Here is a 12,160-nt window from a genome sequence, read left to right on the forward strand (position 1 = left end):
CTGGTCTTCTTTATATTTTCTGAGTCATTTGTAGCCCAACGCCTGTTTAAAAGTTAACCTTCTTCCCAAACTAAATTTAAATCAATGTATTAATCTAGCATCAAGCAATACAACCTCTTACCACTTTAGCATGTTTGGATTTCTTTTCACAATGACCCAGTTATTAAACAGCTGCTAATCTGACGCACATGAGGCTACTGAGAAACATGCTGTATGTGTGGCTCCTTCAAAGGACAAAAGTGTTTCCGTCAGCCGCCCACCAGCTCTCACACACTCACACGCGCGCGCTCTCCTGTTTGTGTAAGTGAAGTGAGGAGAATAAGCAGTGTCCCGTCGCTATGGTTACTCATCTTCCAGTGAGGAAGATCCACAGCGACTCATATTCAAGTAAAGTCTAACGCATTTGGATGTGTAATGCAGCCTCGCAAAGTTATTAACAACATTATCCATCAGTTTCAGTAAAAAAAAAACAGTATTTCTAGCAGGAGAGGATGTCAAATATAAAGATATCACAAATGTCAAATGGTTCAGAGCTGAAGAACAGAGAACATGGATCACATTCTCCTTACACTACAAACAACGGGACCTATACAGATGTATTGCGATCCGTTCAGTGTCTTCGATATTATTTATTCATTCAGAGCTTCACTCTGGTGCCGCATTAAGACACTCATCTGACAGAGTCACGCCGCTACACGGGCGCCGCCATGTTGTTCAAATAACTCCAACTTTATTTAAACTTAAACACTTGCGCTCGATGAACGATAGAGTAGATTTCAACAGCATTTTAAAGTTCAGTTATTCTATCAAAAGCACTTTGAAGACAGGTGGAAGCATTCTTCACTGGTATTTTATTCTAAACATGTCCCTTTTGGTTTTTTATTAATTAATTATTTAGCAAACGAAAGAGCGTACAGACTTATTCACGCTCTTAAAGGGATAGTTCACCCACAAATGTGTCATCTTCAATAAAAATTTAATGCATCGCAAAACGAGTGGGTATACAAAACCTGAATTTGAACTTACTTTGTGAGTATTAAAAAAAAAGTACATTCTAGAATATGAGCAGTGTGAATGAAATTAGGACATCAGCCATTTTGTTACCTTCACGTGACCTACCAGAATTCATAAATCTTCTCAGACATGGAGTGCATTGTACACTATAGTACACAGATCTGTAGAACAATAGGTTACAGAATGAACTGAGATATGCAAAGACTATGAAAAAGTCTATGCTGTTTCATTTAGAATAGAATATAAATGCTAAAAGCATTCATAAGAGCACTAGCCAAAGTTACCATCTACAGGTGCTTGTCAATAAATTAGAATGTCGAGGAAAAGTTAATTTATTTCAGTTCTTTTAATTGGGATGATTTTGGCTGACATTTAACAAAAACCCACCAATTCTAGTGAACACATGCTGGTTCAAGATACATCATATCCTGGTTTTGATAAAGGCAGTTGCTAGCAAGTGGCTAAAAGGGACCACAGAGGTTTTCAGGATATTAGACATCCTCACAGAACAGGTAATAATCTCATCTACTATTATCACTGTAATATAGCTGTGCTATCATGCTCTTGGAAACCATTCAGACTCAAACTTTCAGGGGAAATATTTTTCAGGAAAAAAAAAAGACAGAAAGATTTGTTAAAGTGATATTGAAGTCATGTAACTGTGGTGTAGTTTGTTTATGGCCTACATTTAGCTTTTAACTTCTGGCAATTGTGTATTAGGCATCATATGTCATGCAATTCAGCTATGGTTTTATCAGTGTATTTTTATTATAGTTCTTCATCTTTGGATCTGACTCTGAAGCATCACGAGTGGCACAGTATTCTGTCGTACAGTCGCTGCCAGGCATCAACATTCAGTGCTGGATGTTTTTCCCTGTTACCTTAGCAACTCTTTCATCTCTCAATAGCAGATTGTTTTCAGATTTGTGAAATCGGCAGCAAACCACAGGCTCCGTTTCACACCAAATGAAACAAGCAGAGCATTGACTCCTTTACTGTAAGGTCAGTGAATTTCAGGCTTCATCCCCAAAGCTTCTGTCATATGTTTTTCAAATCCGTCTTTGGTGAAACTGCACTTTAGATTTAGATTAGATTTATTTTATTTATGTCAAATTGAAGCTTCCTGTTTCTTTCAGATCATACTACAGACTTACACTCAAACCTTTGAGTAGTTATTTTTCACTAAAGCTACAAATACATTTTAAAAAATGGCTGAAATAGGTTAAAATACAGAAAAAAAAACACTTTGTTATTTTAATTAGAGTAGGATCCTACTAAAATTATAATTAAAGAAAATAGTTAAATAAAAATTAATAAAAATGACAAAATTTCACCAAAATTACAAAATACTTTTAACTGATATTAACATAAAAACTGAAAATATAGAAATAAAAACTCAATCAAAAGAAAATTACTAAAACGGAACAAAATGACAAATACTTTTAACTAAAATCAACTGCAAATTAAAAGAAAAGAAACAAAAATTCACCATATAAATGACAAACATATACTTTAAAAAAAAACTGAAAAAGGATGGTAATTTTCCATGTAGAATAAAATATATACATAAAAAAACATTAAACTTTAAAATTACTAAAACTAAAATAAACAAACTGCATTGAACAAATGCATAAACTATCTGCATGAATCAGTTTTTTTTTTTTCTCCATGAGCTCTTGTCTTATGATGGTCATAATAATTTCCTCTGCTTGTCAAAGTTCATGTCATGATCTCGAATCATAAACATGAACGTAAAGAAGGAAACAATACAAAAGCACTATAAGCTAAAACTATAGATTTATTAGTGATGTTTACTAATTAAAGAGTAGCCTGTATGATTAAACGATTACCCTACATCCTCTCTACTTGTTAAACCCCATATACAGCATATTGAACAATAACTTTAATCAAAGAAGCAACACGCACACACTCTACAAATGTGCTTGGATCTGACCGTTCTGCCTCAATGTGATGAAGATCTCTTTATAATTTCCCTGATCCTATTTCCTCGTTGCTGTCTGGCATCTGTGTGATTCTCTCTCTGATGAATGATGCTCAGCGCCTCGGGCTTTGTACAGTGGAGTCAGGATCTGAGATGAAATCTTCCTCGCTTCACTTTCCTCTCCTATCTGTCCTGTTTAGTGACGGATCACCATCATCATCCTCTGCAGGATGGGTTTTACCAGTACAAAAACAAAAATAGGCAAGGATGAAGGTCTACCCCTAAATTTAAATTGTAAATGAGCACTTTCCTAGATATTCTTATCTGTCTACTCTGGTTTAACAAGTAAATCAAGTACCTGAGTGTTAGTACAGATACCAGAATAAAATATTTCTTTCATTTACTTGAGTATTTAAAGGTTTAATGAACCATGCTTTTTTTTTTTATTCTAGTGAGTACTAGTCAGACTAGTCATTAGTCAACTCTAATAAGAAAGATTAGCGCAGAAATCTAATATATTCAGATAAATTGGGACACTTTTTGGCATGTAAATGACTGGGGAAATAAGCAAACCTTCAAAATTATCATCAAAACGTACAATATCTTATGAAAACATTAATCATGAATATATTAATATACTGAATAAGCAGATTTAGTTCAAAAGTGATTTACAGTCGTGTAAGTGGTACTTAAAGTGATAGTTTCCCAAAAATGAAAATTCTGTCCTCACCCTTGAGTTATTTCAAACCTGTATGAGTTTCTTTCTTATGTTGAACACAAACATATATATATATATTGGAGAATGTTGGTAACCAAACAGCTGCTGGTAGCCATTGACGTCCATGGTATGAATATATATAAATACTGCCCGAGTCTATGAGGAAGGTGAAAGGTAGCTATGTAAATCATGTTATATCTATCCAAGCCCTAGGATGTTTAGTATAATCTGAAACAAAATATGAAAGAATGATGAACATGGCCCTCCTCGGTGCAGCAGGCCGGTGATGTGTGATCAGTACTCAGTGTTTCTGATGTTTTCCATCACAGTTCCTGTGGATTATCATGATGACAGCTCCTTCAGTCCCTTGTGTGCACATCAGTCTCATCTCTCTGCCCTTTCCCCTTCCTGCTTCTCATTAATTAATATTACTAATTAGCGTGATCATTTGGCTGCCTCCCAGATGTGGGAAAGAGTGGATGCACACCAGGGGATGATCACGTGTCCTGTGCGGTGTATTGTCTGCCTCAGCTTCCAGAGTCTAGCCTTTTGATTCAGCCAACACTATCATTAAAGGTCAGGCGTGTCATTTTTTCAGTGTTAAGACCATTTCTCATGTCTCATTTTGAAGTCAACATGAAATTGTGTTGGCAGCCAATTTCCATAATCGGACTTCTTTTCCAAATGAATATTCAACATGAAAAGATCTAGAGTGGGACTTGAGTCATCAGATTTAATTAGTACTGTCAATCGATTAATCGTGTTTAATCGCTTCCAAAATAAAGGTTTTTGTTTGCATAATATTTGTGTTTGTTCTGTGTATATTTAAGATGCATATAAAAACACACACATGCATGTATATATTTAGCAATAATTAATATGCATTCACGTCTATATACTTGATATTATAAATAAATATATTTAATATATAAAAATACAATTTTTCTAAAATATATACAAGCATGTGTGTGCATTTTTATATGCATAATAAACATACACAGTACACATACATATATTATGTAAAAAAAGTTTTTAGTTTTAAGTGTGCATCAGATGACAGATAGGCTAAGCAGGATTACACACATTTCCAGTTCTAAGTAAGAATAATTTGCTTTTTGTGTTAAAATAATTTCTTTATATGAAATTTGCATGGTACGATGATGTACAGAAACACACACATAGTCATGCATTGCTGATGTGTTTTGAAAACAAAGTATAAGAAAAATAATTTTCATGGTTTGATGTGATATGCGCTAACCGATATTGCTAGTTTTATTATATTGTGCTTTTTTCCTCAGTTGGTCAGAACAAAAGTGGAAGACTTGTTACTTACTTGTTCATATGAAAATTCTTATTTGGGTCATATTTCCAGAGCTAGAATGATTCCAAAGTGCGGTGTTTTTATACAGTCTATGGTCCAAACCAGCGCGGTGCCTGACGGCCACACATACTCCCTTAAAAACATTCGATTCATCTGCGCTGGAACCGTGCCGGTGCACAACACACATGGTGAAAATAGTTCTGCAAATAACTGCAGTTGCAGGTTTCAAACATAGATGGCGACAAAGAGGCAAAACCTAAAGACTGCAGCTTTAATGAAACATTACAAAGGCAACATACACACACACACACACACCAATAATTCAAGCACAATAAGGCCACATTTAAACGCAATTTTGACAATGGTGCTTTCACAACAACACACTAAGCATGTGGCATGTGTTTATGTCAGGGTTCATCTGTGTTGGTTTTGGATGGTTGGCACATGACCTAGTTTTCAGTTAGTTTCCTTGGCTACTCATTGTTTAATTTGCACACCTGCTCTTCATTTCATTGATTGGTGTAGTCAGCCTATTTTAAAGGAACATTTCACCCCCAAAAAAATTAATTCTAGCATTAATTACTCGCCCTCAGGTCTTTCCAAACCCATAAGACCGTTGTTCATCTTCAGAATACAAATTAAGATATGCGTGTGTATTCTTCTGCTTGTAAACAAGGCACAGCACATAAGTTTTTCTGCTTCAGCAGCACCTCAGCCATGCGTCGTGATACTCTCTATAACGACACCAGCGTGACGCAGAGGAGAAGAATTGTTGAATAGTATCATTATTTTAGTTTTCTTTGCACACAAAAAAGTATTCTGGTAGCACTATAAAACTACAGCTGAACCACAGATGTCACATGGACCATTTTAAAGATGTCTTTAGTACGGTTCTGTGCCTTGATCGTGGACCTTGCTGTCAGTGCATGGTCAGAAAGTTCTGGGACTTCATAAAAAATATCACAAGTTGTGTAGATGATGAACGAAGGCCTGAATGAAGGCCTTAAGTGTTTGGAACAACATGAGGGTGAGCAATTACAAAATTTTCATTTTTGGATGAGCTATCCCTTAAAGTACTGTATGAAATCTTAAACCAGTATGATAAAGTTAGTTATCTCATTTGTTTTCTTCAAGACTGGTCATAACTTTTCAGAAGTCAGACACATAAAGGTAGACTGGCCTAATTTGAATGACAAAAGTAAGACTGATAACTTCTTGGCTAACTGCTAGTAGGTTAAACTAGTTATTAACACAGTCTTAACACAGTGGATATGTGACTAGCCCCTGAAACATCTAGAGCCTAATCTATACAGGAACTTGACCTGGAAGGGAAAACAATTGACAGCAAATACTTAATAACAGTGTGTGTGTGTGTGTGTGTGTGTGTGTGTGTGTGTGTGTGTGTTTAAAAAAAAAAGAAGGAGGTTCTTCAAAATGCAGTGTTAGCCAACCCAAATATGTCTCACTCTTTTTCCTGAGAAAAGAAATATTCAATTCTTTCATACATTCTGCTTTGACAAAGGAGGCTTTTATCTTGTTCCCATTAGCAATTTACATTTTTATAGCATAATTAATGAACAGGAAAGTCATTTACATTTTTCCTCTGTTCACTGTCACGCTGTGTGGAGAATATATTTTATTTCAGGGGCCAGTATTTGGGAATTGGACGGCGTGTGAAGGAAAGGGAAAGGCAAGGTGAGAGGATGAATAACCCGTTCTGCTTTCAGACCCAGAGCAGGACAGACACATCAGCTGGATCTCTTTCTTCATCTGGGGCCGGTTGCATAAACCGTTTAGACTAGTCTTAATTTAGTCACCATTTATTTATTTTTTTCTTCAAGAATGGTCATATCTTTAAAACTTAGTTGTGAATGTTGTTCTTATTTGTATTGGAAAAGTAAGACTGATTAACCCTCGGTAACTGTTAGTTGGTCTTAACATGGAGGCTATGTTTATGCAACTGGCCCCAGCCGATTTGGAGAAATGTGGCATTGCATCACCTGCTTTACATTGAATGGGTGCCATCAGAATGAGAGTCCAAACAGCTGATAAAAACATCACAATAATCCAAATGAGTCTCGTCTATTAATTATGACTCATAAACGGTGCTGATCTGTGTATATTCCTCTCATGATTCAGACGAGACAACTTTTTCATGACAGCAAGCACTATTATGCAGTAGTAAAATATTAAATATGAAATTCAGCTTGATGGATTTGTTTCTTACACGCACACAGCTTTGTCTTCTCCAGATGTTCACTGATGGACTGGAGTGCTGTGATTATTGTGATGTGTTTATCAGCTGTTTCGACTCTTATTCTGACGGCACCCATTCACTGCAGAGCATCCATTGATGAGCAAGTGATGGAATGATACATTTCTCGAAGAGACTAATTCATCTAAATCTTAAATTGTCTAAGGGTGAGTGCATTTTTAGCAAAATTTCATTTATGGGTGAACTATTCCTTTAAAATGAATCACATCTCGTGAACTTCACAGGGCTCATGACAGGTCCATCAATATATTAATATTTGGTTAGATGTTACCTCAGGACATAGGTGAGTCTGCCTAAAGGAAGTGCCACATTTTGTTAACTTGTTTTATTCTCAAGAAGGAGAACTAGTGCAGCACTTCTGTGTTAATTTTATGATACGATATGTTGTAACCAACATGGCATTTTGTTTTCATGTAAATGTAAACAGTAAATGGTATCATAGAAAGAATCCCCGCAGACATATACACCACTGGGTGTTTGTTTGCGGCACGGTGTATGTTATAATAGTTATAATAGCTTTTAAGTGGTTTTTAGCACTTTTTGCAAGCCTATAGCCTATAATCCGTTTTAAATGTAATACTTTGTTTTTCGGCCACACACGCGTAGCAAAGTTTCGGGAATGACGTCTGCATATTTCTGCAGGATTCACTCTTGAATAGCAGTGATTTAGTGATGACTATAACAATAGATGATGTGCATTAAGACTAGAGCACCCTCATTAATTTCAGAAGCACCCTCTGTGATTATTTCATGAACCTGGATTATACGCTTTTATTGCAAAACTATATACAAAAACAAAATATAAATGCACTAAATGAAATAACTGAATAAATAAATATTTACAATTTAAGCAATTAACTAAAAAAAGTTGTTTGTTATTATAAATAACTAGAGAAGGCTGACTATAATCAGCTTGCTTCCATTTAGTGAGATAAGCCGACTTCTACCTGAATTACAAAAAAGCTATAGTCTTCAGTGATGCAAACACAATATATGAGCGAGATCCAAGACAATTCATAAAGAAATAATGTATATTTAAAAGCACACATCAACTTTGTGAGTGAAGAAAATCTGCTTGCAAAGTGGAAGGATTCGACCTCGGGCATTACATGGATCATGTAACATTATGCGTCATATATCACGCTATAGAATCCACCTAAAGATAAATATACATAGGGGGTTTGGGAGGGCAGTACCACCCCTGGCCACCACACATGCCCCTGCAGGAAGAATATTAATAGAAATAGTTCATTTATCTCATATTGACCTTTTGTGACCCCTCCAATAAGGGAATGTTGTCACACTATTTACATTTTCAGATACTTTCAAATAAAACGGTAAACAATCATAAAACAAAACAACTCATGAACAGACACAAATGTAGAATATAACAAAAAATATTTCTCAGAAAAATATGTAATAAATATTCTTATATTTAGACATTTGTAGAAGCTTGTCATTTTCATTCTTAGTTTTAATATTGTGTTCACTTATGACAAAATACAATTATGTTAGCATCGTTTTAAATTATAATAATTTAAAAACAAATTATAATATTATAAAGTGCAAACCACTGCTACATTTTTGGACTGCAGGCGTGTGTGACAACTTTCCCCAGTCTCTCCAATAAATAAAACACATCATCATCTGTGTGTGACATGATCTTCATATGCCCACATTATCACACTGTCGTATGAAGCCTCCAACCCCTTTCGACGAGGACATCATCTCATCACGCTAACAGCTGAAGCGGAGAGGTGAAGGAGCAGAAGTCTGCTTCACACACACACACACACACACACACACAGTCAGTCAGTCTGTGACACGCGGTGGCGCGCAGCCGTGCGCTCGGTCACTCGCTTCGCTCTCCGCGCGCGCAGAGGCAGCAGCATCAGCAGCACGGCACGGCACACACGCGTAACTGATGGAGCAGATAGACGACGGACTGCTCGGCAGCTGCAGCGGAATCCCGAGCGAGAGCGAGAGCAGCATGAGTCTGGAGGACCCGCGCGCTCTGCCATGCTGAGCATCTCCCTCGCGCTCCTGCTGGCTCTGACCGCTCTCGCCCGCTGCGCCCACAGCTGGAGCGACGAGGACCTGCTGCTGCCGCCCATCAACTCCTCCGGGAGACTCCTGGCCAGCCTGGAGGTGGATGTGGGCTACTCCAAGAGATCCGTGGAAGAGCCCGAAGCCTCCTCGCAGTGCAACGTGAGCGTGGAGAGGCTCCCCACCAAACTCGTGGCGCGCTGGGACAGCAACTTCGGCTTCCAGTGCGACGTGCTCATGTACACCACCAACAGCCACGGCAAGGCGTTCTTCTCCGCCGCCTTCAACCGGGCGATCTCGCCGGTCTACATCGAGCACCTGGGCGTCACGGGCGGCCAGCAGGAGTTCAGGCTGTGCGTGGGATGCGGTCTGTCCCGGTACCGGAGATTCAGACGGGGCAGGTCAGAGGGTCAGCAGACGGGCGACTCGGTGCACTTCTGCTGCGTGGACTTCGCTCTGGACGAGCTGAAGGGGGACCGGAGCTGGAGGCTCAACCGCAAACCCATCGAGTCCACTCTGGTGGCGTGCTTCATGACTCTAGTCATCATCATATGGAGCGTCGCTGCCCTCATATGGCCAGTTCCCATTATCGCGGGATTTCTGCCCAATGGGATGGAGCAGAGACGGCAGAGGTAATGGAACAGTGCAGGATAGAGTTCACATGAGCATCTGTGCGCTAATATAGGATCCTAAACTAGGTGACTCGCCAAACATCCGTATGCTTAGTGGCACACGTGTCATGCATTTGCTTAAACCGTGTTTGAAACTGCTGTTCGAGCTGCTGAAGGATGGAGGTATTCTGTTAGATTTCATTTGTTTTTATAAATTGAATGTAATAGAAATGCATTTTATCATGTGATGTTCAGATATCATTTCAAATGTTTGTAATGTTTTTTATCCTATACGATTTCTAGTGTTTATTTAAAAATAGCTACGGAGTATGTCTCAGGACGCATGCGCGCAGAAACACAAGCTGGCTCCTTCAGAAACATCCCAATGGTTTTCAAATGTTTGAGGACAGATTTCTTGTGTTTGTATTTGTTTGTAATAATAATAATAATGATGATGATGATGAAACGCGATTAGACGTTTATTTGATGTGGAAAACCTGATTAGGCTATAGCTTGAAAAACAACTTGACTGGCAATCTATTTGTAAAAAGTGAATACATTTGTATAAAGTTTATACTTTATAAATCTGTCATAACTGTTATTAGTATCAATAAATGCATAAAATATTCCTTTGTGGAGGTTTTGCAGCAGAAGAGCCAGACTCACTCTCTATGTTAGTATTCAACATACAAAACTCACAATAAAAGTGATCTAGATTCTAGAAGAAGGCAGCAAACATCAGGGGGCAAATGGAAGATTGCCATGGGTTTTATTATATGCTTGAAAAGTCATATTGTAATTTTGATGAAAAGGCATGAAACAACATTGGAATAAACAGAAACCTTGTGCATTATTTGCTGTTAGCTCCACAGATTCAATTAGAAATGCATGGAATAGAGTTTCGTGGAGTTTGCATGTTGCATTTAGGGCAATTAAAATAATCCTTTGACGAGTATGAAGTATCTTGAGATGGTGGATACCCAACTGTGCAGAAATAATAAAAAAAAACGACCTAAAGATGAGTTTGTAAAAACAAGAAGAATAAAAAAAAAAAAGAGTAAGGTTGTGGAAATTAATGCACAAATACAGATGTCATTTGGTGGCACTGATTCAGATGAAAAATGACTTATTTTCTAGCAATCACCATTCCAGAGTTATTAGATAAGATGTGAAATAGCTTATTAGTAAAAAGCCTCATGTACGCTACCTTGAGTCATGAATGCAGCTTGATTGAAATTAATTGATCAGAAAAAATGTGTTCTAATCAACCTGAATCCATGTCAAACGTCTTGAATTTAGGTATTTATGTTGATTTGTACAACTGATTTTCATAATTTTGGTTAGCAGCCCCTATTGACAGATTGTGACCTAATTCGGTGTGCATCATTGGGAAGCCCTCTTGACATTTGTCTATGGGTGTTATGTTTCATCAAGTTTTGGATTGCATTGAGAGAATGTGTAAAAAAGTCAAAATGAACGATGCCAGACTTCTTGATAATATTCCTTTGACAACATTCTAAATAAGACATGATCACAATGCAATAATGCCAATGGAGAGAGCATAGTTTACATACATTACATGACATAACAAATGCCCTTGGGATTGCTGCCACATCTTTAATCATAATTCAACTCTGAACTGTAAGGGTTATTGTCTTGTTGCATGCTGAATATACTCACATGAATGAAGGAAAGCTGTGCTGGAACTGACTTCTATAATGACCTTTATTTCTGCCATGACTCTCTCATAGTCCAGCTCTGCCTGAATGAATATCATATCCACTGATCCTTCTAGAAGAGCGACATTAAGGTTTTAGACATATGTGTGCAAACAGATAAACTGATAATGTCCCACAGGACAACTGTTTAGTTTAAAGTGATGTGTTTCCAGAGCCTTTAGTTCATCTCAGTCCAGACTTAACTAAGTATGAACTAATAAGAATGAATGTTAAAAGGCATTCATTTGAGTGAATGTATGTTTTTTATCTTTCAAATGCATTTGATGTGTTCTGGTGACTTCATTCACTACCACATAGTGCCTTTTTTCTAGAAAATAGTAACAATTTTTATTATTATTATTTTTGTGGAAATCAACATTACCAAGTGCGGCCAGGGGAGTTTGTACTGGACCTAGATCATTAATGTGCACACATTTTTTCGTTTTTGTTTCCTCTTGCATGTCACAAATATTCTAAAAAAATGAGTAATTAAACACTGATTGAAACACACATAT

General features: G+C 37.4%; 1 protein-coding gene and 1 long non-coding RNA gene across 2 annotated transcripts in view; one reads left to right on the forward strand and one right to left on the reverse strand.

Annotated features, from left to right (window-relative positions):
- LOC127975539 (uncharacterized) overlaps positions 1 to 12,160 on the reverse strand; it is a 39,710-nt gene that overhangs the window by 26,325 nt on the left and 1,225 nt on the right. Inside the window, exon 2 of the long non-coding RNA XR_008157546.1 lies at positions 11,608 to 11,718. This is a non-coding gene — a long non-coding RNA (uncharacterized LOC127975539). The remainder of the gene's footprint in view (positions 1 to 11,607; positions 11,719 to 12,160) is intronic.
- LOC127975538 (transmembrane protein 158-like) lies at positions 8,941 to 10,780 on the forward strand. The gene has a single exon (XM_052579690.1). It carries the CDS (start codon positions 9,290 to 9,292, stop codon positions 9,950 to 9,952), a length of 663 nt encoding a protein of 220 aa, XP_052435650.1. The 5' UTR covers positions 8,941 to 9,289; the 3' UTR covers positions 9,953 to 10,780.

Source organism: Carassius gibelio, chromosome B16 (genome assembly GCF_023724105.1).
Source record: "Carassius gibelio isolate Cgi1373 ecotype wild population from Czech Republic chromosome B16, carGib1.2-hapl.c, whole genome shotgun sequence".
In the NCBI taxonomy this organism is placed as follows: Eukaryota; Metazoa; Chordata; class Actinopteri; order Cypriniformes; family Cyprinidae; genus Carassius; species Carassius gibelio.